We start from the raw sequence: 27,028 nt of genomic DNA, 5'->3' as shown, positions 1-27,028 counted from the left end.
TCCTAAGATCCCATTTGTCAATTGTGGTTCTTATGCCCAGAAAGATATTGAATACCTAACCAGGAAGCCCTTACCTATGTGCTAAGTTTTTTTAATGGATATTTTCTGTATTCATATTTCATATGTTATCCCCTTTCCAACAATACCATTGCCCTACCCCTTCCATTGCCTCAACGAAGGTGCTCCCTCTCCTAACTTACTTCTCCCACCTCTGTGTCTTGGCATTCACCTACAATGGGAAAAGGAGACTTTGCTGGACCAAAGTTCTCTCCTCTCATTGATGACAGAGAATGATATCTTCTGTTCTATATGCACCTGGAACCAAGGGTCTCTCCATGTGAATATGTTGGAGCATCTCTTGGGCATATGCCCAGGAGTGGTATAGCTGGGTCTTCAGGTAGTACTATGTCCAATTTTCTGAGGAACCACCAGACTGATTCCCAGAGTGTTTGTACCAGCTTACAACCCCACCAACAGTGGAGGAGTGTTCTTCTTTCTCCACATGATCACCAGCATCTGCTGTCATCTGAGTTTTTGATCATAGCCATTCTAACTAGTGTGAGGTTGAATTTCATGGTTGTTTTGATTTGCATTTCTCTGATAACTAGGGATGTTGAGCATTTCTTTAGGTGCTTCTCAGTCATTCAATATTCCTCAGTGGAGAATTCTTTGATTAGCACTTTACTCCATTTTTAATATAATTACTTGATTCTCTAGAATCCAACTTTTTGACTTCTTTGTATATATTGGATACTAGCACTATATCAGATGTAGGACTGATAAGATTTTTTTCCAGTCTGTTGGTTGTCCCTTTGTCCCTTTGACAGTGTCCTTTGCCTTACAGAGCTTTGCATGAGATTCTATTTGTCAATTCTAGATCTTAGAGCATAAGCCATTTGTGTTCTGTTCAGGAAAATTTCCCCTGGGTTTATGTGTTCTAAGCTCTTCCCCACTTTTTGTTTTATAAGTTTCAGTGTACCTTGTTTTATGTGGAGGGCTTTGATCCACTTGGACTTGAGCTTTGTACAAGAATGTAAGCAAGGATCAATTTTCATTCTTCTGCATGCTGGCTGCCAGTTGAACTACCACAATTTGTTGAAGAGGTTGACTTTTTATTTTTCCATTGAATGCTTTTAGCTCCTTTGTCAAAGATCAAGTCACTATAGGTGTGTTGATCCATTTTATTTTATTCCATTGATCTATCTGCATGTCTCTGTACCAACACCATGCAGTTTTTTTTAATCACAATTGACCTATAATACAGACTGAGGTCCGGGATGGTGATTCCCGTGGAAGATTTTTTTTTTTAATTTATTCTTGAAAGTAGTTTTTGCTATCTTGTTTTTATTATTATTATTATTATTATTATTATTATTATTATTATTATTATTATTATTCAAAATAAATGTACAAATTGCTCTTTCAAACTTTATGAAGAACTGAGTTGGAATTTTGGTGGGGATTGTATTGAATCAGTAGATTGCCTTAGGCAAAATGGTCATTTTTACTATGTTGATTCTTCTAATCCATGAGCATGGAAGATCTTTCTACCTACTGAGGTATTCAATTTTCTTCTTCAGAATCTTGAGATTCTTGTCATACATATCATTCACTTGCTTTGTTAGGGTCATGCCTAGGTATTTTATATTCTTTTTGACTATTGTGAAAGGAGTCAGTTCTTTAATTTCTTTCTCACCTTGTTTATCCTTTGAGTAGAGGAAGGCTACTCATTTGTTCCAGTAAATTTTGTGTATAGTCACTTTGCTGAAGCTGTTTTTCAGCTGCAGAAGTTCTCAGGTTGAATTTTTGGGGTCACTTAAATATACTATCCTAACATCTGTAAATAGTGATATTTCAGCTTATTCCTTTCCACTTTGAATTCCTTTGACTGCCTTTGCTGTATGATTGCTCTGGCTAGTACTATATTGAATAGGTAAGGAGAGAGAGGGCAGCCTTTTTAGTCCCTGATTTTAGTGGGATTGCTTCAAGTTTTCCACTGTTTAATTTTATGTTAGCTACTAGTTTTCTGTATATTGCTTTTACTATGTTTAAGTATGGGCATTGAATTTTGATGTGTCTAAGACTTTTAACATGAGTCGATGTTGAATTTTGTCAAACACTTTTTCACCATTTAGAGAGATGATCATGTATTTTTTTTTCTTCATTAAAATGTTTCTTTCCATGTTTGTCTCAGAAAAATACCATCTGTCACAACTGATGTTCCAAAGAGCCCAGAAGTTTCAACTTCATTTCTCGTTCTTTCCTTTTCTTTCTTATTCTTTTTTATTTTGTTATCTCTAAAGTATTAAAAGCTTTATCTTTCAGCATTTCAACATGATTTTCATTGTTTAATCGCAGAGGATCTTTTAAACTTTGAGATTGTTATTTGATCACATTTCTTTTTCTCCTTCCTTCCTTCAAACCCTTTCATATATCCCTCCCCACTATCCTTCAAGTTCGTGCCTTTTCACTAATTGTTATTGCACATATATATCTATAGGTATGTACATATATATTGCTTGCATGTAAATTTGTAATACTAAATGGAACACATCCAGTTTATATGTTACTCCTTGAAAGCATATATATAGGTTCAGCTTAAGATAAAACTTTAATTCACACATAAGCAAGAGACCTTGAGGGTTTAAAAACAAAAAAGCATTTCCAGACAAAACTGTGGAACCAATGCTTAACATAGCTCAGATAGGATGATCAAAAGCCAAGACTAGATAGGCCCTGGGCCTAGGTGGAAATTAAATAATTCTGTTCTGTTAAAAGAACATTGCAATAACATAATTCCTAATGGCATTCTACTACATTCATAGATCAGTGTCTTGCTCAGCCTTCATCTGGGAGATTTTCTTTAGCAAAAGGGAACAACTAGACAAGTGTAAAGAGTGTGAGGCCCTGGAACACTCAGTATTAAATGAGATGTCTGCATCAAATCACTCCCTCTCAGTTTTCAGGGAACTCTGTAAAAAAGTAGGTGAAAATAGGATAAGAGCCAATGAACATGGAAGACATTAGGGAAATAAGATCTTCAGATACAACAGGACCGACACACATAGGAACTTACAGACTGTGTCATCATGCACTGGGTCTGCACGAATCTAAGCCAGGTGGGGTCCCAGCCCTGAGATGGGCAATAGACACAAGCACTATCTCTACCCAGAAGGTATCTCCAGTTGGTAACCTACTGCAGAGCAAGAAATTTACTTTTCTCTGATAGTTTCACTTGGCCTATTAAACACATACTCAGTAACTGATTGCCAATATGAAACAGACTTGACTGTATTTTTGGAGGTTTGTCTCATAATTCTTTTATTCTTGTTATTATTCTTATTCTGCTTGTTATCATTATTATTTTTTTAACCTTGTCCCTCTCTTTTCATTCCTACTTTATTTTATTTCTGCTATTTCATCCTCCCATTTGCTATTTAAGTCTCCCAAGATGCCTTGCTTTTTTTTTTTTTTCTTGTTAGTTTTGGTATTTTAATTGAAAATTGATTATATATTGAAAAGTGTTAAACCTTTAAAGAAAAGGTATGGGGAAAAATTCAAAATGAAATCTAACCCAGTCACTCCACTGCAAGGTTTGCCTGGCTAAAAAAAAAAAATAAACAGTTCAGATACTGTGGCCTCCATTACTAGAAATCCTCACTAGAGTGATCACCCTCACAGGTTTCCAGTAGGTCCCGCTGAACTGTTTCCACATCACTGCCAACCTCCCAATACTTGCTACTTCTATCTATCTTTCCCCATAGTCTTTCCCTCTGTTCCTTCCCCTGACAAATTGATCCCTCTTGTTCCCCTCTTCACTCACCTCTAGTCCACCTAATAAATCTATTCTATTTTCCCTTCCCAGGGATAGCTATGTATCCCTTCTCTTTACCTAACCTCATTTGGTCTGTGGGTTAGTTTGATTATCATTTACTTAACAGCTAACCACTTGTAATGGCTATTCCTGATTGTCAGCTTGACTACATCTGTAACTACAATCCAGAAATGGAGGGCACACACACCTGTGATCCAGAATTTGAGGCTGGGAGACACATGTTTCTGAGACACATCTTGACATGAGATGACACATGCTTTTGATCCAGATCTTGAGGCATAGTGGCCTTGAAATGCTTAGGCCCAGGCAAAGTACTACACTCCCAGGATTCTGCCACAAGCAGATCTCTGAGTTCAAGGCCAGCCTGAGACAGATAAATTTCCAAATCTAGGCATGGTGGTACAAACCTTTAATCTTGGCTGTTCTGTTTGCTGGAGGCCTACATAAAGGAAACGAAAGAAAAAAGACTAGCTCTTCTTCATCTGCTTGTACAGCACTTGCCAGCATACCTGTTGAAACCTACTTCTTCATTATTCCAGCTTACACAGAAGACCCCCTGAAACAACTAGCCTCCTAGGACTGAAAAACTACTAGATTCTTGAACTCTTCATTCACTGCTATACATTGTTAAGTTATTTGATTGCAGGCTGTAAGTCATTATAATAAACTCTCTTAATACATAGAGACATTCCATAGGTTTTGTGACTCTAGAGAACCCTGACTAATACACCACTTATAAGTGAATATATATTATATCTTTCAGGTTACCCCACTTGAGATGATATTTTTTCATAGATACATTCTTGATGGTGTCCCATGGAGAACCCTTAAGGACTCAGGCTGATAATATGTCACAGAGTTACTCTCTGAAAGATGAACGGTGGGCTCTCCATTACTAAGAACACCATCCACACAATGCATTGAATGCAAAGGGGCTGAGTTGGTGCTTACATGGAGCTTTCACCCCTAAATTCTAGTCTTTTCAACATGAGAATTTTATCTGCAGATTAAAGAAAAAGGAACCTGGATGTCAACCCAGCCAGAAAACCCTTGACTTACAATCAGTCCTGCTTGCAAGATATACTGTGACAGTGATAGTCTTGTTGGGATTGGCCATTTTCTTGTTTAACTTGGGCCCCCATCCTAAGAGGAAGCCGGTGTTCTACACTGACTGAATGTTCAGGAACTGGAAACTGGATAGGCCAGAGACCTAGGGTAGAACCAAACATAACTGGCAAACATGCCACAGGGTCACATGGCACTTGGCTCCTTGAACTATCATGTGTCAATATTGTTGCTTCAGTGACAGTCATGACCAAGCAGATGACCTTTTGTGGGACTCTCAAGTGCCAAAAGAGCTGAATAATACAGATCCCAACCACCCTGAAGTTCTCTGATATGATACTGTCTACATCTTGAGACAAGACCGTCATTATGTGGAAGCTGACCAGGGATGAGAACAACTATGGCCTACTACAGTATACACTGTGAGGTCACTCCCACTGTGTTAGTGATGTGATCTCCTCTGACAGCTATTTTGCCTTCTTAGACTTTCATAATGGAACACTGTACCTCAGGGAACTCACGAAAGGCACCACTACAGGATGATGTGTAGGCCATACCAAAGATGTGCTGAGACTGGCCTTTTCTTTGGAAAACTGGCAGATTGTTTATGGATTCTGAGACAATACTATAATGTTATAGAATATTCTAGACGTCTGAAAGTACAGTCTAGTATGAGCGAGTCATTCAGAATGGGTGTCTGTATATACTTCTCCCCAAACAGTAGCAATCCTATTGTTGTCTCTGGTGGATTGGACAAGCTGGTCAAGGTATGGAATTTGGCTAACTGCAAACTGAAGACCTACCACACTGGCTACACGGACAATCTGATCACAGTCAGACCCATCTAACAGTCTCTCCAGATGGATCCTTATGTGCTTTTGGAGGCAAGGATGACTATGCTGTGGGATCTCAATGAAAGCAAACACCTTTACACACTAGACATCATTGCTACCTTGTGCTTCAGCCGCAGCTGCTACTGACTCTGTACCACCACTGATCCTAGTGTCAAGATCTGGGACTCAGGGGTGTGAGGTAGGGGCCAAGATCAGTGTAGTTGAAAAGAAGCAAGAAGTTAACCAGCACCAGTAACAAGGCAGAGCAACCCCAGCATACCTCTGATATAGTTGCCTTATAGCCGACTGTGTGCTGGCTATACGGGCAATCTTGCGTGGTACATGACTACTGGTATTCATGAGAAGTTTAGGACAGTCTTAAAAATAAAACTGGCTTTTTGAAAAAAAATCAATGAGATGATGCCTACTAAGGTTTTGAAATACCCATAGATAGGTGTCTTGTCCAGTCCTCGTTTCTGGGAAATCTTCCAACAGCAGGTGGGCGTGAGTTCAGAGACCTATCAGCCAGTCAGAATGTGGAGAAATGTGCAAAAATTCTAGATTGAAAGTCTCCATCAGGTCTCTCCTCTTGAAACTCAGGGAACTCCGCAAAGGGATGGAAGGAAGTATTGTAAGAGTCAGAGGGAATGGAGGATACCGGAGATGTGACCCACTGAATCAATACAAACTGGATTCATTTGGGCTCACAGAGTCTTAAGGAGAAAGCCCCAGGGCTGCAAAATGTCTGAAAACAGAACCTCTGTGTATATTATGATTGTTAGCTTGATGATGGGGTTCCTAACTGTGAGCTGATGTGCCTTTCACTCTTTTTCCCACTTTTGGAGCCATTTTCCTTCTAATGGATTGCCTTGTCCAGCCTCATTCTGCCTGGTCCTAATGTATCTTGTTTTGTTGTGTTTTCTCTCTCTTGGAAGCCGCTCTTTTGTGAAGAGAAACAAAGGGAGAAGTGGATATGGGGGAGACTGGAGGTGAGGTGGAATTAGGAAAAGTGGAAAAAGGAGAAACTGGTTACAGTGTAATATATGAGACATCAATCTTTTTTCTCAAAAAAAAAATAATTTAAAATGAATAAATAGTATATAATCTAAAACGATTTACAGGAAATTCATCTCTCTACATATCTATTCTACTTCAAAATAATTCAGTTTTTTAAAAAGATCAATAAAAATGACTTAATATTTTGATGATTTTATTATTTATCTATATAGAATCTGTCATGGTTTAGCACAATTAAGCAGGGTATGGTCTAAATAATGGTGTTATTCATGTTATTACTGAAAACATCATGAGGTCTCAATTATCAGACTTATAGTAATCATCATTTCAAGAGAACAGGAACTTAATACATAAACAGAACTCCATGTCTGAAGACCCAGACAAGATAAAGAGAATCTGAGTGCAAAATTAAGGGCTATGGACTCCTTTTTACCAGTATTCTAAAATACTCCACTATGACTATTAATAAGACTCACTACATTTTATATGGCAAAAATGGTTTAATTATCATTTACATTTAAATTCAGTAAAATTCAAGTGCATCACAAAAAGGTTGATTTTTTTTTATCACTGACTTTTCCTACTTTTCATGAAAAACTTTATCTAATTAATTTTAGTTACTCTATTACAATTATCTTGAGAGATTAATCTTTTCAATGACCTAAGTAAAGATAAAAGGAATTTCTAAGCACTCTCACCAATAATAATAATATTTTAATAAGCTAAAGTATTTTGGAGTGTCTATGAATTAAAGCTCTCATCTTAATTTTAAATCCTCTCATGCAAATGATATAATTTACTAAAATCTACTTAAGGTAGAGAATAAATAGAAAATTTTCTAATTGATTTCCTGTGCTCATAGACACATATATTAAATCCCCTTTATGAAAATGTCATCCTTGGGATTATTTTGGTGTTTCTAAAGACATCTCTACATCTGTAAGTAAACATTTCTTAAGTAATGCAAACAATATATACAACAGATTTTTCTTGATATTGTTTTTCTACTATTCTTGCTTAACCCTAGATATTTTTATCAAATTTTTTCATTCATTTTTCTTAATATAATTAAACAAATATTGATTTCTTGACAGTTTACTATGTCAGCATATTTCTGTCTTTGTCACCCAGATGAATGTTGTCTTCACATAGAAATGAAAATGTAATCACACACACTCTCACACATATATACATACATGTACATAAATACCCTTTCCCCGCCAAATTCATTACTCCAAATCATTGTATCCTTCTCTCTATTAATAATTAAGAATGCACATCAAGTGATACTACAGGTCACTAGAGATTTCTTAGGCCAAACTGAATGCTATGTCTCACTGGTATATGAATCTGAAATAGAATGTGAATCCTGACCCTGTCTACTTGGTTATGTGTTGGTTTGATGCTCAGCTAAAAACTGAGTCTATGGTGCATTTTCTTCAAAACTTTTTATTCTTTATTTCCATTTTTGATGTAGGGTTTCTAAGACTACAGTGGTGTGTGCTGATTGTGTTCAGCTCATGTTTTCTACTCACGATAGCTGTGTAGAAGAAACTGAAACTTTAGCATGGTTATTCCCTCAGGAAGACTACAACATTAAAGAGGGGCTGATGTGAAATTGTTTGGCTAAGAAATCATGAGAAAGCCATATCATGATCCCTTTTTAGAGAGTAGGGTGTGCTGGCAGAATATATCTTTCCAGAACCCTTATTAAAGCCCCAGTTACCTCTTTATTCCTCAGGCTGTAGATTAGCGGGTTTAAGGCTGGGGTAACTATTGTATAAAACACAGAAATGATATTGTCTTGTCTTGGGCTGTGAAAAGAAGTGGGCAGTACATACATAAATGTGGCAGCCCCATAAAACATTCCAACTACAGTCAGGTGTGAAGAACAGGTGACAAGGGCTTTCTTCCTGCCCTCATTTGAGGGCATGTGGAGCACAGTGAACAAAATTAGCGTGTAGGATGCCAGGATGGCAGCAAGAGGAGGAATAAGGAAAGTCACACCCATCACATAAACCATGAGTTCATATGTGGATGTGTCTGCACAAGCCAGCTTCAGCAGTGGAGGAATCTCACAGAGCAAGTGTCTTATTTTCCGGGATTTGCAATAGGAATACTGCATGGTGTAGGTGGTATATCCTAAGGCCATCAGAGATGCCAGGATCCATGATGTGGCCACCATGAGCCAACAGATGCTTGGCCTCATGAAGATCATGTAGTTCAGAGGGTGACAAATGGCAACATACCTGTCGTAGGCCATGAAGGCCAAAAGGAGGTCCTCTGCACCACCCAGTGTCAGTGCCAGGAACATCTGAAGGGCACAGCCCTCAAAGGAGATGGTGTTGTCCCCCAGCAGAAAGTCTATGACAGCCTTTGGAGTGACAACTGAGGTGAAGAGAAGATCCATGAGAGACAGCTGCCCAAGCAGGAAGTACATGGGTACTTGAAGACGGGCATCCATAGTGATGACCAGGGTCAGCAGTCCATTGCTTATCAGAGCCAAAGTGTACAGGGCTATGAATGTGGCACAGAGCAGCTCAGGAAAGCCACTGTCGTCCAGAATCCCCACCAAGATAAAATCACTTCCCAAGCTGGAGTTCCAGGGCTCCATTATGTGTAGTCTCCTTAGTTGCCTAGAAACAGATAGAATTTTAGTGGAAGCCTTTCTAAGAGAGTTCAAGCCACCTTAGAATTATTGCAGGTCACTCTGGAGTGGTCAATAGAAGTGCTGTATAATGAATTTTTCCTACACTAGCTAAGTTAGTTGTCTGGTTTCGAATATCAGAATATTTTTATTTAATTTTAAAACACCTATAATATGAATAACAGGGTTAAAAGAATTTTGAGAATGGAAAATTATAATTTTTAATGTATCAATACAATACTCATAAACCAATATCTATGTAAGTAAATGTAAGCATTTCTATTTCCACATTCACAAATACACAGATATTGATTTAAATGTTGTTTCCTTTCAAAGTCTACTTGTGATTACTATTTGTATTTTTAAGTTTGATTTATAAAGAAACTTTGAAATTTTATTCCATTGACCTGAGATCTTAATCTATTAGCTTTCTTTTATTCTTCAAATATTTCTTTCTACTAGTTGAACATTCTGATCATTGGGGGGTTGTGCATACTGCTCATTGAAGGGCTGGCAAATTCTAAGGTAATATAAGTTAAAGGTAATTTTACTTTAAAGATAAATTTAAGACCAGGACCAAGGATATTTTCTCATTTGAAGACGATGGCATTATATTATGGAAAGAGGAGGCAGAACCACAGAAACAGCAAATGGGAGATATTCTGTTTCTACTATATGATAAATGGAGTGAGTTACAAAACAGATATTATTAAAAAGACCCCATGAAATAACATTACCTGGGATTCAGAAACCCTGTCGGAAAGAGAGTGCTTGCCTATTAAAAGAAGAAAGGAGACCATCATGAGTATTTGTTCTTCTAAGAGCACCCATATCAGACAGCTCCAGACCACCTGTAACTTTAACTCCAGGAGATCTAACACCCTCTCTGTCCTCCATAGGGGTCTACACACACTTTGCACACACACACAGTTATGTATATATATATATATATATATATATATATATATATATATATATATACATAAAAAGAAAGTAAATCTTTAAAATGTAAAAATAAACCAAAGCGAACAACCAAGGATGATTCTAAACAGTGTTTCTATTGTATATAAGACTTCAAATGCCTTTTCTTTTGGAAACATGGTCTTACTGTGTAGCCCTGGCCTAAAACGTCCAGGTATATATATATATATATATATATATATATATATATATATATATATATATATATATATGATGTGAACAGAGAAATAAAGTAAGGTAGATATTAACTGCATTAATTACATTTTATGTGCCAGCTTCTACACAAAGTTTCAAAGAGGAGAAACAAATCCTGGCCTGGTATGGAGTCCTGGTATTACCAACACTCCAGATGCTCCCTCCCTGTCACTTTCTATTAGTAAAACTTGCTTCCTCTTCTTTTCAATTTATTGTCCATTTCTTCTGCTTTTTTAAAGAGAAAGGACAAAGCATGCACATATGGCAGCAAGAGGGAGAGTCCACTTCTTAGATCAGTTTAGCAGTATGGGGACCTCACAGGAAGAGCTTCATTATAGGGTGAGATAAACATCGAAACATCACCATACCTCGTGGAAACGGTCAGAAAAACTTAAGCAGATATCAGCTATCATTTTGAAAATAAACATTTCCCTAAGTGTCTGTATCAGTGCTCAGTGTAGTCATTTTTTAAAATTATTTTTATTAGCTTTTCTGTGTCACTTTCAGTGTCAAGCAAACATGTGAAGAACTTTGAGGTGACATTAGATAGTCCTGTTTGGGGGTCCTATTTATTCTGGATCTATATCAGACCTACAAGTCCAGGAAAATCCAGGTAAAGCAAAAGTAAGCACTGACTTTTTATCAGAAGCCCAGTCTGAGAAATTCTCATAAGTGAGTAGTGGCCAGAGGGTAGAATTGTTTCAAATGTTTATGATTGTAAAAACAACTGTTCTCTGAAGATAACGGCACTAGGGAATCTGAGACAGAACAGTGTGCTTTTGAAGCTGTTTCTCAGAGCTTTTGACCTACACATATTCCCCAAATCAGAGACAGAGCCCTTACTTCCAACACCAGACAATACCAAGGGCCGTGAGGTTCCTTCCAGAGCTGAAGAGGTTCATAGTGTTAGAAGTGTTTTTTTTTTTTTTTTTTTTTTTTTTTTTTTTTTTTTTTTTTTTTTTCAGCAGCTGTTGTTATGATTGGCAAATGCCATGGTCCTGAAGTCACGGTCACCGCTGGTCCTTCCTCTCCATGAAGAATATTGGACCTAACTGAGATTAGTAGAGAATCCTGGGGAAGAGAGACTGAATTCCTCAACATGGTTCTCATTTACCATAAAATTTAGAAGACATTTCTGAGCCCCACAACAAGATTTTGGATCAGAAGAACTAACATTCAATATCCATAGCTATCAATGAAATGAAAGTCAACATTACAGATTCCATGTAGGCACCCGCAAATCATTATTCATCATACCATTTGTTGTCATCGATTCTGATATATTTCAGTCCATATACTAACTTATATCTCCTTTCCTGCAAGGGTCTGTGATATAAGATCAGCCCAGAAGAGATTAGGACAAAGACAGATAGGCAGGGCTATTCTAAAAAGACCAACTGTTGCCTAGCCTCCTCTTCCCAGGGGTAGCAATGAGCACTATTCTTGTCCTGAGGGAGATTTGACTATCTTCATCCCAAGCGGCATGACCTTCCTGAAAATGCTGCCTGTGGAAAGTAGATTTAATGAATCCTCCAAGGCATATCCCCCTCATGCCAGGCACTTCTGCAAACTTCCCCCCTTTAAATTGGCATTGGACTCTGAACACCTTTTGCCCGACTTATCTTTTCTAGGGAGCTCCCTGACTAAAGACACTGTCCTGGAAACTGTCATAAGCACCAAGAGATCACCTTATAGACTCTGTCTGTAACAAAAGTGTCTTGCTGTGTCTGCGAGGGCTCCATTCTCTAATTTCTTCTGTGATTCCTACGTGTGGACGTTTACTAACGCAGGGAGGTAGGCAGGAACTCAGCTGACATCTGGTCTTCCTTCATTGGTCTCCAGGCAGTATCAAAATGGTTTATTGAAACTTCTCTTGTAGTTTCTTTTCTATTGTGTTTCATTTCTCTGCTCTTGTGCACGTGCTCGTGTGAGTGTGTGCCTTTGCAGTCTGCGCCCACAGCTCCATCTGTCCGGGTAACTGAGAATACCCGTTTCAGCCTTCACTTCTCTGGATCCTCTGGATCAGGCCGTTCTCCTTCTCAGCCGGTTCTGCCCTCATTCTCTTCTTTTAGTCTTCAGACACTTGTTTCTCTAGAAAACCGTGGGAAACAGTTTCTGGAGACTCTAAGGCTTTTTTTTTTTGCAACTTTACAAACACTAAATGCAAGCATTCATTTGTTGACTACAAACAGGACTGCAAAACTTCGGTAGAAGAAATATAAAGTCTGATGGTTCTGTCTTATTTTTAGGACTGGAATATTTTTGATGATGTTTTTCCTTCTGTGGTTATTAGAGTCTGACAGCACCGTGTCAGCTCCAAGCCTGATGTTTCTTGCTTCCCAGAACACCAAGTTTTTATGTTCAGATTTTTTTTATAAAAAACAACTTTATTTTACAAAACAAAGATAAATGTACAGATTTTAAACATTTTTTGCTTAAAATTATACATTTGTGTCAGTACTTTTTTTCAGATTTTAAAATAATTTTTACATAAAACTATATGAATATATTTTTTTTAGTCAGATTTATAGGTTGGTAACAGTCAGCTCAGTCAGGTTTTTTTTGGTTTGGATGTTTTGTTTTGGTTTGGTTTTGGTTTTCTCATGTGTGAGCAGTTTTTTTTTTTTTTTTTTTTTTTTTTTTTTTTTTTTTTTCTTTTTGAGAAATTTCCTTTTGTATACTTATTGGACTTAAAACTTTATATAATATATTTTGATACTATTCTTAGTCTTTATCCAACTCTTCCGAGATATTCAGACCCTCCAAAGTTTCCTTACCTATCCAATTTCATGTTTTCTCTCTATTCTGTTTCCTTATCTATTTTACACACACCACCATCACCACCACTACCACCACGAGCAGCAACAGCAGCAACAACAACAACACCAAAATTAAAGAAAAGAACAAAGGAAAACACACACACACACACACACACACACACACACACACACACACAAACACAGATTCTGCTTAATGCTGGCATATTACTTCTGAGCACAGGGCTTCCCCTGGATGATGATTGATATACTTCATTGTTTACTTCATTGAAGAAAGCTGTTTGTTTTTTGTTATTGTTATTACAGCATGTATTGGTTGCAAATGACTTCTACATTAGGTTTGGAACTTTGTACCTACTTCCCATCCTCTGAGATTATTTTTTTCTGATTTAAACTTGTGCATCTCCTATGATGATGTCATAGTCTGTGAGTTCAGGGAATAATACCGTGTTCTCTTTGGAGTCTCCTACCACCTCTGTCTCTCACAACTTTCTACATCTTCTCCTGCCTAGAAAAACTATATTGTTATAGTTTCCAGGCCCACTCAGATTTCCCTTTCTTTTTTATAAATGATCTACATATTTATTTACAAAATTTTGCTAAGGATGATTAGGTTTTATCTGACAAACTTGCCCCATATTCCGTTTGGAACAGATATCAGATGAAAAACTGCTTTTTCTTTCTGAGTCTCCTACACTTGTGTTCTAATAGCATACATAGGTTTCCTTCATTACAACCATCTATTAATGGCTAGTCTCTTCTAAGATTTCATTGACTTCCTCAAAACTTTGCTTCTTCACAATAATTTCTGACTGAAACTTTTCTCCATTGCCCTTGGTTATAATTATAAATATCTAAATGTATTCTGGTTTGCCCCAGCATCAAAACTTACAACCTCATTCCTTCCAGTCAGTGCCACAGTGTTTTCCACCTCTAGGTTATTAAAAGAAATATCACAAAATGAATTTTTACCTACTTTCTTCTCCACCAATTATCTATTCACATTAACTCAATTCTTTTTCTTTTTTTTTCCTCTTACTACTTTTGTTATTTTGATAATGTCATGCATAAATTTATAGTTTTCTTAGTACCATCACTCCCAGCCCTTTTTAATCTCAGGTATGGCCCTCATAGATTGATGTGTTTGAATGCTTGGCCATAGGCAGTGGCACTGTTAGGAGCTGTGGCCTTGCTGAAGTATGTATGGCCTTGTTAGAGCATGTGTGTCACAGCAGAGGCAGGGCTTTGTGGCCTTAAATGCCTAAGTCATGCCCAGTGAAACACATCCTGTCTTCTTTTGCTGCCTCTGGATCAAGATGTAGAACTACTGGCTCCATCTCCAGCACTATGATGGCCTATGTTCTACGTTGCTTCCCACTATAAAGATAATGGACTAGGTCTCTGCAACAGTACGCCAGACCCATTTGAATTTTTTTTCTTTATAAGATCTGCAGCTGCCAGGCTAGAGGGTGGGTGAAGGAATCTCTGTGAACTCCCAGGGTCACAGGATGGGGGAGGCTCTCAAGAGTTAATGTGAGTGACTGTAGACAAGATACCTAACAGTTTGGATATAAAATCTGATGATGTTACATCCTGTAAGCCAGGCAGGACCCCACCACCACCAACGGACGGATTGGAACACTAATCCAACCACAAAAATTTCAACCCCAAATTCTTTCTGCCTAAAAGAAATGCAGGGACAAAGATGGAGTAGAGACTGAAGGAATGGCCAACAAATAACCGGCTCAATTTGAGACCCGTAAAGTGGGCAAGCAGCAATCCCTGACACTACTAATAATATTATATTATGCTTGCAGACAGGAGCCTAGCATCACTGTCATCTGAGAGCCTTAAACCAGCAGCTACTGAAGTAGATACAAATACCCACAGCCAAATATGAGAACCTCAAACCAGCAGCTACTGAAGTAGATACAGATACCCACAGCCAAATATTGGACATAGGTCAGAGTCTGTTATGGAAGACTAGGAGGAAGGATTGAAATATTTACTGCATTAGGGAAATCTAGAAATATCTACAATACAATTGTTATAATAATGAAAAATGTGTGTGAGTGTGTGTATGTATAATCACCAAAGAAATAAACTAATGCACTAGGTTCCAAGTTGGAAATATTAACATTTATTTAAAGATGCTAAACTTTGAGAAATAACCTATTGAATCAAATTGACTCTCATGATTGTGTTTAAATAAATGGAATGGAAGTACCATGATTTATTCCAAAGCTAGTGCTGAAGAACCATCACCTCTCCACTGCTTGGATGCTGAAGAAAGATAGTATTGAAATTCCCCAAGAGCTGATCATTCATCATTTTAAGACTTTACATTTTCCACTCCATGTCTAACTTGAGATTTATCTATGCAAAGAATAGGTTAATTATCACACCACTGAAATCACAGATTTGTTGATTTGAGTTGTGGAGATGATGTAAGCAGCTATCGTGGAGAGTTCATATTAAATTCCTCTATTTTTTCTGATTAAAGTTATTAGGTATTTTTAGAATTTTTTAAAATTTTATGTATGTGAGTGTTTGCATACACACACGTATGTATACCATATGCATACCTATTGAGATCAGAAGTGATACTGGAGTGGTGAGGTACTTTGTGGTGCTGGAAATGAAATCTTAGTTCTCCGAAAAAGCAGCAAGTGCTCCTAAATGCTAAACCATCTCTTTAGTTTTATTGTACACATTGGATTTTGTGACTACTGTCTGTGACCTGGAGTTCAGCAGTTACTCAGAAATTATGGCACAGAAAGTTTAAAATATTTATTATCTGACCATTAACAGAAAATTCTGCTCATGTCTATATCTCAATGAGTATTATTGATTTAAGTAAAAGAAAGCTAAACTTTAGAATGTGAAATATTTCTAATATATTAATTTGCACTCTAGTGACATTGTATTTATAAGAAAACATTTGAATTATCTAAAAAGTCAATTTTCATTTAAACTAATTACAAATTATAGTATTTGATTATTTTAGTAATTTTAAATCTTCATACATGATACTATGATGGAGTATATTTAAAATATGTAATCACACCACTTCTGTAACTCAATATACTGCATGTATTCATCACATCAAACATTCAAAATTTATTTTCTAATATTTTATTTATTATTCAATAAATTCATACTATATTTTTAGTACATGACTTTCCAACCCCAACTATCTCAGCTATTCCCCATGTTCCATATCCACCAGGTTTTACATTTATTGTATTTCTTTATGATAACAATATTGAATCTCTTCTCCTCTGTTATTTTAGATTACATACCACAATGTTACTGACCACATTCAACATCTGTGTAACATACTATTAACATAAATTTCTCATAACTATGATACTATTAAAGGATATTTTATTCTTTGGACGATTTACACATCTGTACAATATATTAGATCATATTTCTCCACTACTGCTTTACTCCAACTCTATCTCAAGTCCCTTACAACTGCATATCCTCTTCTGCACGTTATTAACAATCCTGGAGCCCAATTAGTGCTGCGTACATGCGCGTGGATATGTGGCCATAGACTGAGGTGTGAGAAATATGCCTGCAATAATAATGACATAACGTTGTTTCAAACACAAGTTTCAAGGGTAAAATACATGTGTCACCTTGTCCTGTTTTAAAAACATTTTAATACACAGCTGGTACACAAATCTACAACTAACGCCCAAGTATTACAGATGACAAAGAGGACAGATTCAATCTCATAATATCTGCAAATTCATAATCTCTGCAACATTCTAAAATATTCCATTGTAATATTGGACAAGATTTGCTAAATTTTAAATAATACTCACATATTCAACTCAACTTAGAAACTATTGTAATCATGTTACACACACCACAGTCTTTTCAGTGTACAAAGTTTTAAAAGTCACAATGCATCTACAATACTTCTTACTTGAGGCTTTTCAGCTGTGTGTTCTAGTATTTTTCTAACTGCATACACAAAGAAATTAACCATTTTGAATGAGGGTGAAGCTCAGTGACAGAGCAACACAGCATTATGGGTTTTACTCCCAGCTCTGTAAGTCAAGACCAATTTTTCCACATTGATTTTATCACTTAAATGTGTTGTTTCTCCAAATACAAAAAAAAATTGTTACATTGAATCTCTCAGAGAAGAGATAAAGAAAAATACAAGTAAAAAATGATGAAAGAATAGCATAAAATTGGGAAGCTTACAAGAATCCCTATTTCAAGTCTACTCAACTATTTATCATGAAGATTATATTTCTCTTTATGAGAAGCAGCATTATAAGAAACTTTAAGATTCTACTTTTCATGCACTTAATAGTCACCATTGGCTAAGAACAAATTACTGGACTATAGTATAAATATTAGATACCATTTATTCAAGCTACTCAAAAAACATTATGTAATCAGGTTTCTGGTGTGTTTTTAAAAAATTAGCAACTTCAGATACACGAATTTAAAACTAATGTCCAACTGTTACAGATGACAAGGAAGACAGATTCAAACTCACAATCTCTGCAAGTTCTTCCATCAACTCTCTAAAATATTTCAGCACAATATTGGACAAGTTTCACTGAATTTTAAATGATAATGCATATATAATTCTACAATAGAATATGTGTAGCTATAAAAATGGAAAGATTATAGTATATATTCCTTTCACTATAAAATGTTTGATTCTCTAAGAAATTTGTTTAATTCTTCAATTATTATCTAGTTTTATAGATTAAGCAATTTAATATTACTTTAGTACACATAAGAATTTCTGAGTACTAAGCACTATTTTCGATGATATGACATCTGCATGTTTCAAGGTATTTTGGATTCTGCACTCATAAATTTAAGTTTAAAACTTTCTTACATCTCCTCATACCTATGAATGATCTAATAAAATGAAGCCTACTTACATTAAGATGGAAATAGTGTTTTCCATAGTTTATATTCCAATTCCTATGAACTCAGTACCTACACGTAGTTACTTCATGAGTATGAGATTCCAAACCATGAATAGATGTTTAGTGGTTAAAGGCATATACTGCTCCTGCAGAAGACATTTTAGGACGCACTTTAATCAGCTTATACATCTAGCTCCAGGACATCAGGCACCTCCGGCTTTCTCAGATACCTGAACTCATGCATGCATACCCACCCAGACACACATAACATTAAAAATACAACATTTAAAAAGAATTTGAGTTTCTTGTATTGTTTTAATATTTCAAATATACTCATGTATCTGTAACGCTGTACTTTTTCAAAATTTCGAGCAAAAATATATGTATTTTAGCATTACTGTATTTCTAACCTTTTAAAACACATATAATTTCAATTATGTTTTATTCAATTATGTTTTAACTTGTAATTTTATGTTTTATTTAAAAGTTATTTGGTTAAATATTTCAATGAAAAATAATGGGCTTTCATTTTTTAACACTATGTGCTATGTTAACTTAAGTTTCACATTTGTAAGATCAGTGTGAGTGTCTCTCAGATCAGGCATGTAAATGTAATCATAAACCTATTAATTTATGTTCAAACTATTTTCTTTTAAACAGATCCAAAGTATTTTCTGTGCATCTGTCTTGCTATTAAAAATTAAGAATACAGATCAGAATGAACAGTGTGCTTAGAGCCTACTGGGGACTCTCAGTTTGTCTCATTGTTAATGGAGGTTGAAATGGAAAGTGAATCCTCAACTGTGTATACTTGGTAATTTATACAAATATTTTCCAACCACAAAATGAATTTATTCAGACTCTATACACACCATCTACACAATAGAAAGTAAAAGAAAACATTTAAAGTATAGGTATTATCTCCGATACCTATAATGTTAAAGAATGACTGAATATCACAAGTTAGGTTAAAAAAGAAATATTCAAATGCAACCCATGAATCTTCCTTAAAGAGCGGGATGTGTTGGAAAAATGTATCTCCCAAGGACCCTCCTCAAAGCCCCAATAACTTCCTTATTCCGCAGACTGTAGATGAGGGGGTTCAGAGCCGGAGTGACAATTGTGTAAAACACAGAGATGATATTGTCTTGTTTGGCATTGTGCAATGAACTGGGTAGGACATACATGAAGGTGGCAGCTCCATAGAACATCCCTACTACCATCAAGTGGGAAAGACAGGTGACAAGAGCTTTCTTTTTCCCTTCATTTGAAGGCATGTGCAGCACAGTGGACAGAATTAGTGTGTAGGATGTAACAATAGCAGAAAGGGGAAGCAAGAGGAATGTCACCCCTGTCACGTAAACCATGAGCTCATATTGGGAGGTATCTGTACAGGAAAGCTTCAACAAAGGCAATATCTCACAGAGCAGGTGTCTGATTTCCTGGGACATGCAGAAAGGGAAGTGCATTGTGTACACTGTGTGACCTACTGCAGTCAGAGATGCCAGGATCCATGATGTGGACACGATGAGCCAGCATACTGTAGGACTCATGAAGATCATGTAGTTCAGAGGGTGACAAATAGCCACATACCTGTCATAGGCCATGAAGGCCAGAAGGAGGTCCTCTGCACTGCCTAGCATCAATGCTAGAGCCATCTGAAGGGCACAGCCCCCAAAAGATATAGTGTTGTCTCTCAAAAGAAAATCCAGGACAGCCTTGGGGGTGACAACTGATGTGAAGAGGAGGTCAATGAGCGACAGCTGCCTCAGTAGGAAGTACATGGGTACATGGAGCCGGGCATCCATTGTAATGACAAGGAGTAGCACTCCATTGCTGGTCAGTGCCAACATGTACAGGGCTGTGACAACTGCACAGAGCAGTTCAGGAGAGCCACTGCCATCTAGAATCCCCACCAAGATGAAGCCACTGCCCAAGGACGAGTTCCAGAGCTCCATTCTGGGTGGTATCTTTGGTTGCCTAGAAATTAATGGATTCTTAGTGCAAGCCACTGTAAGGTATTTAAACCCACAACTGAATTATCGAAGGTCACTGTGAGGCAAAAAACTGCAATAACATTGAATGTATTTTCTAATTTCTGAATTATGAAAAGCCATCAACTAAATGGGCTAGGGGCATGCCAGTAATTGCTAGATATTTAGAATTTACTTTCTATAAGGAATCATAAAGAATGTCTCCATAAATATTATTCCATAATTTAAAATTTATTTCTAATGTCTTTTCTGCTGTATTTCCAAGGAAATTAGTAACATAAAGGAAGAAACTTCAAGTGATACTGAGTAAGTTTGTTTTGAGATACTATTAATTTAAGTATCTTCATTAGATCCTAAGAGTTCAGAAAAATCTAGATGTACCAAAGGGAAATACTGAGACTTATTACCTGAGGCTTAGAATTCTATTAACTCAGATCTGACTAGTGTTTCAAAATGACTGATATTGTCTCCACTTGTACAGGCCTGTGTGCAGACAAGATGTCTAGAGAGCAAATAGGAGTGAGTCAGAAATTAGAAAAATTCACAATTGACAGACAACTGAGGTCTTCAACCTGTACCTCGATACTCAAAGCTTTTACTTGTGTTTGCTTAAATCAGAAACAAAACCCTTCCTTACCTCCAAAAACAAAAGACACATATTCCAGACCATACAAAGTACCTTAGGATTCTTTGGTAAATGAAGCTGTATACAATTCTGAAGGATGGGATGAAGATTTGTGGCTATCACTTAGATCAAGAGGCAAAGACCCCTCTAGCTGCTGGCCTTGATAGTCCTCTAACGGAGGAAGATTAGTGCAGATGGTCAACTGAGAATTCAGCATAAGAACCTTAGAAAGCAAGAATATGAGTCTTTTATTATGCCTCCCATCCAGTTTCTATGTGGGAGAGTCTTACTGAATACTACAGTTCTGGATGAATTATTCAAGTGCATGAGACCAGGTTTTTCATGTCTTAGTCCCCGCTCGGCTTCCATGATCTAAGATAAGCACAGTAAAAAAGCAAAGCAGTATGACCAAGACATACCAATGACGCCTAACCTCATTGTCTCAGGGGTGACAGTGAAGTTTCGACTTGGTCCTGAGGGAGGTTTGACAGCATCATCCTCCCAGGCGACATATTGCATGAAAATGCTATAGGAAACTGGATTTTAATGAATTCTCCCAGGCATGTCCTCTGGACTGCCACTCTGTACACTTTATTCATTCCTTTGGCTCTTGAGTACAAAAACCTATTCTGTCCCACATGGTTTTCATCAGTAAGAGCTGGTATTGAAAATCTGCCCAAGCAATAATAAGCCCTGATGCACTTTTTTAAAAAGTTACAAAAAATTTCTCAAGGCCTACATAAGTGTTCCATTCTCTACTTTACCTCCTATAACTCTTGTGTGTGCTGTGATCATCTGCATGAGGTGGGCACATACACTTGTTAATAGTAGGACTCCCTTCGATGACACTAATTTATTTTACCTGCTCATGTTTCAACTCTGTTATCCATTTTTGCATCTCGTGTATGTTCCATCTTATACCCTCTTTACTCCTCTCTGGTTCCCTTTAATAAATTACTCTACTTGCAAATTTTTAGAAAACTGCCTTTAGAGAGATCATATCATTTTAATTTTTTATTAGATACTCTTTGTATTTACATTTAAAATGTTATCCCCTTCGCCCACCTGCTCCATCCCTCATTCTTATCTTCATGAAGGTGCAGTAGCTCCCAACCACTCTTTCCACCTTAGTGCCTTGGCTTTCCCTGCACTGAGGCAATGGCCCTCACTGGAGAAAAGGCCTCTTCTCTACTGATGCCAGACACTGGTCTCTGCTACATACACAACTGGAACCATGGGCCTCTTAATGTGTGTTCAACTGTTGGTGTTCTAGTCCATGGGAGCTGTGAAGAATTTGGTTGTTGTTGACAGTGTTTTTCATCCCATGAGGCTGCAATCCCCTTCTGGCTCTTCATGCCCCCTTGTACCTCAGCACCCTCACTGGGGTACCCGTGCTCAGTCTGATGGTTAGCTGCAAGCATGCTCAGCTTCATGACACTGGCAGAGCTCCTGAGGAGGCACCCCTATCTGGTTCCTGCCAGCAAGTACCTCCCAACATCAGCGATAGTGCTTGGGCCTGGTAGCTGCCACTGGGTGGATCTCCAGGTGAGACAGGCCCTGAATGATCCCCTCTTCAATCCCTGCTCTTCCACTGTACCTCCTGTACCTCCTCCCATGAGTGTTTTGTTCTCCCTTCTAAGAATGAATGAGGCTTCCACTTTTTGGCCTTCGTTCTTTTTGAGCTTCATAAGGTCTATGAATTGGTTCTTGGGTATTCAGAGATTTCAGGAGCGAATATTCAATGATCAGTGACTGCATACCATGTGTGCTTTCTTGTGATTGGGTTACCTCACTCAGGATGATATTCTCTAGTTCCATTCATTTGCCTAAGAATTTTATGTAGTCATTGTTTCTAATAGCTGAGTAGTACTCCATTGTGTAAATATACCACATTTTCTGTATCCATTTCTCTGTTGAAAAACATCTGGGTTCTTTCCAGCTTCTGGCTATTAAAAGGCTGCTATGAACATTGTAGAACATATGTACTTATTATATGTTGGAGCATGTTTGGGGTATATGCCCAGGAGTGGAATAGCTGGGTTTTTAGGTAGTACTGTGTCCTATTTTCTGAGGAACAACCAGACTGATTTCCAGAGTGGTTGTACCAGCTCGCAATCCCTGCAACAATGGGGAAGTGTTCCTCTTTCTCCACATTCTTGCCAGTATCTGCTGTCACCTGCATTTTTAATCTTAGCCATCATGACTGGTGTGAGGTGAAATCTTAGAGTTGTTTTAATTTGCACTTCCCTGATGACTATAGATGTTGAACATTTCTTTAGGTACTTCTTGGCCATTCCGTATTCCTCAGTTGAAAATTCTTTGTTTAGCTCTGTACCCTATTTTTAATAGGAGTGTTTTATTCTCTGGAGTTGAATTTCTTGATTTTTTTGTATATATTGGATATTATTCCTCTACCAGATATGGGATTGTTAAAGATTCTTTCCCAGTCTTTTGGCTGTTGTTTTGTTTTCTTGACAGTGTCCTTAGCATTACAGAAACCTTGCAATTTTATGAGGTCCAATTTGTCGGTTATTGATTTTAGAACATAAGCCAAAGGTGTTCTGTTCAAAAAACCCTTTGCTTACTTGTTCTAAGGTTTTCCCCACTTTCTCTTCTAATAGTTTCAGTGTACCTGGTTTTACCCGGAGGCCATTAATCGACCTGGACTTGAGCTTTGTACACAGAGATAAGAAAGGATAGATTTGCATTCTTTTGCATGCTGACCAGTTGAACCAGTACCATTTGTTGAAGAGTCTGTCCTTTTTCCACTGAATGATTTTTAACTCCTTTGTCAAAGATCAAGTGCCCATAGGTGTGAGAGTTCATTTCTGGGTGAGATCATAATTTTTAAGTCTGTTCTTCTGTGATGATAAAGGGCTCGATGCAAATAATTATTATACAAAAGTAATAGAAAAACAAATTAACTATTGATTGTTGTCTCTATAAAGGCAACAGACCGAACATGAGAAATACTAACTGAACTCTCAGTTCAGCCCTGCTCTAGCTGAGTACAGTACTTAAAAGGTTAGTTTGGGCTGAGGACACGGTTCAGTGTCAGAGGACATCGCTCAATGGTTGGTGATTAGCCTATCATGTTCAGTACTCTAGCTCTCATACCCACCACCACAAAGAGTAAGAATGATATGGATTTATTTTAGTTTTCAGTGAAGAATTTTTTTGACCTTCTGGTGGAAGATGCTAAGTGGTTATCATATGAGGGGAGGATTCAAAAGTTCTGTCATGGTTAGAAGGAAAAAAAGTAGGCATAGAAATTTTAATATCTAACAAAATGATTTCAAAACAAATCAGAAGAGAGAGAGGACACTATATACTCATTAAAAGGAGAAAAAAAAAACTCTGAAAAGGTTATTACAATTCTAAGCAATTCACCAAAGAGAAGGGCGCTGGACAGTAAAACTATGGCAAGAAGTTTGGTAAGGTGGAGCAGGTTGTAACCTGGAAACTTGGTGGGCACACACCTGAGGCTTAGGCAACTCGAGCTCAATGCCAGATTCATAGCCAGGAACCTGTGCCACAATCCTCACATAAGAAAATGTGAACTGTGGTCATGTGAGCCCAGAACAGAGTCTTCATGAAAATGAGGTACCTAAAAGCCCTGAGGGCTTAGTCAATAAGCTTCCCTTCCCAGACACTCTTCCTTGTAAAAGGTATTTTGTGGGACTTTGCATCCTCAGTCCCACACAGCCCGTCTGGCTGGAGTGCACATGTTCAAGCTGGGAAGCAGTGGAATCAATCCCAGGAGGTGCTGAGGTTAAGTCTGGGCATGCAAACTCTGCGGCTTGTATAAATAATGCTCAGCAAGGTGCTGAGATTAAAACCTGGGCTGGTTAACCAGGGCCTGAACCCTCAGGAACAATGCTGAGGCAGGGAAAGGCTCTTAAGTAGAGAGGGGAACTCTCTGAAGCTCTCTTGAAACAAAGAAGCTAGACAGAGAAATGATTTCAACACGTGTCCTCTATTTTTTGCCTTGTTTCTCTCTTTGTCCAGGCTTTTAAATGGCTCAGGGGTCTAACCACTCGCTTCCCATTGGTTTGTCTCCAAGATTGGGGAGGGCTTTACATATATTTAGACAGTCCTCTTCTGTCTAGGGCTTATGTGCAGTCATGTCTGCATGCAGGAAAGGAGCTTAGGGAGTGGCTGATTTGGCTAGAATCTATGTCACATCCTCCTGTGAAGTTGGGACTTGGGGCGTGGCTAATGCTTTGTGAGGCTGTGCCACTGTGGCAGCATGAAGGCAGCATGGGTTTGCAAATCTGAGAGTTCAGAAAGCACCTTCTGTTTTGTATTTACGTTTATACTTATGTTCACATCTCCGTTTGGGGCTTCGACTGAACTCTGTTGTTATTTGCATTCCCAGCATTGGCCACCCACCCCACAGTATTTTATCTCAGTCCTCCCTGAGAAATGAGTATGGTATAGTATGCAGACATTTTCCAACCTGAATGGCCAATAAACAGTTTAGTGCCATGACTGCTTATTTCATCAAAATCTGCCAAGGAGAGTCATGAAGAAGGCATTCAAATATAGAGAGCCCCAGCTTAACTTCCATAGAAGGCCTCTTTGCCCATTCAACCTGCCTCTGCCATACTAAGGGCAAATGAACTCTGGGACAAGCTATAGCTCTCCTTTCCCCTGTCCCTGGGCTAGAAACTGTCCCTAGACTGTGGGCCCCCACTCCATTCTCTGCTCTGTCATGACTCCCAGTGATGCCTGGAAATCCAAGTGTCAGAGAACCCCCTTGGTCCTAACCTAATCTCAGGTCCAGCGACCTGGAGACAGTCCCAGCTCTCCTAGATATCAGACTGAAGTGTCACTTCCCTTAAGCCCAGAACCTGCCTTACCAGACAGGAGTGTGAGACAAGCACAGTGAAAAACTCCCTTGTTCTGCATCTCCAAGAGGCTGTGCCCAGCGGCCGGACAGACACTGAACCACATAAGGGCACCAAAAATCATAAAAGAAATACTACAAAAATTGTATATCAACTCCCACACAGTAATAGTGGGTACTTCAAACACCAGTCTCAACAAAACATAAGCCATCTAACTTGAAATTATTCAGAGAAATTCTGAAGTAACATAACATTATAAATCAAATTAGACTAGCAGACATCTATAGGATGTTCCACCCAAACACTAAACTATGCACTTTCCTTTCAGTAACCCATCAAATTTTCTGAAACGGACCACATATTAGGACACAAAGGAAGCTTAATAGATATAGGAATATTGACATATTACCCTGTACTTTATCGGACCATTGTATATTAATGTTGAATATTAACACCAATTTCAAAGGCAAGATGTACACAAACTCGTGGAAGTTAAATAACTCAAAGTTGAAGAAAATTATGTCAAGATGAAAGTTAAAAAAAATTAGACACTTTTGAGAATTTAATGAAAATGAAACCCAACAGAGCACAATAGCAGCAAATTCATAGCACAAGTAAGTGATTTGAAGTTTGGCCTTTTTGTAATTATGTAGTGGGAAGTTTAGTGTTAATTTCAAATAATTTCTCAATCCATATACTTTTTCTTAACCATTATGCTCATATTTCTTTGCTTAACTTAATTTTTTATTTTCTGAAATTATAATATAACTAAAGAATGTCCCCCACTTTTCTTCCCTCCACACCTTCCCTTGTCCTTTAAGAATAATTCTATTATTGCTGAAGAGAAGATTTAAATTTCAGAAAATGCTATGCTAAGAATTATAAACTGTGTTGGAAATACAACCCTACTTTATGTTTATATCTGAAATGTATAAATGTACCTGAGAGATACAATGTACATGAGAATAAATTTGACTGTTGATTGAAATAACAAAGGGCATGATTGCTGTACTAAAGTTATACATCTGTACTGATTGTTTGTTGATATTGACCCTTTATTGTGTGTTTACTTAATCTATCCTTTATTTTCCCTTCTCATATTTTTTTAATTACTTTTGATTTCCCCCCATTAGGTCGCCCCTCCCCGTCTACTGTGCAATTTATTGACAAAGTTGAAGAGGCACTACACATAGTTAAATCTGAAAGTGGGTAATGGGATTAGCATGGAAAACCTTAGAAAGCAATCATTCTTTCTAGATTCTGAAAGGGTAACTGGACTCAAATTACCATGCCCCCAAA

At 37.6% G+C, this 27,028-nt stretch overlaps 1 protein-coding gene across 1 annotated transcript; it reads right to left on the bottom strand.

Moving 5' to 3' along the window:
- Window positions 1-8,413: 8,413 nt before the first annotated feature.
- LOC308416278 (olfactory receptor 2AG1-like) lies at window positions 8,414-20,218 on the bottom strand (the record flags this gene model as incomplete). Its single annotated transcript, XM_080911210.1, has 2 exons — window positions 8,414-9,196; window positions 20,051-20,218. 2 exons carry the CDS (start codon window positions 20,216-20,218, stop codon window positions 8,414-8,416), a joined length of 951 nt encoding a protein of 316 aa, XP_080767336.1.
- Between the last annotated feature and the right edge of the window lie 6,810 nt (window positions 20,219-27,028).

The sequence above is a fragment of the Micromys minutus genome (genome assembly GCF_963924665.1).
Source record: "Micromys minutus genome assembly, chromosome: 2".
NCBI classification, from domain to species: Eukaryota; Metazoa; Chordata; class Mammalia; order Rodentia; family Muridae; genus Micromys; species Micromys minutus.
Note: the sequence above shows the minus strand (reverse complement) of the source record. Positions and strands in the feature narration are given on the sequence as shown.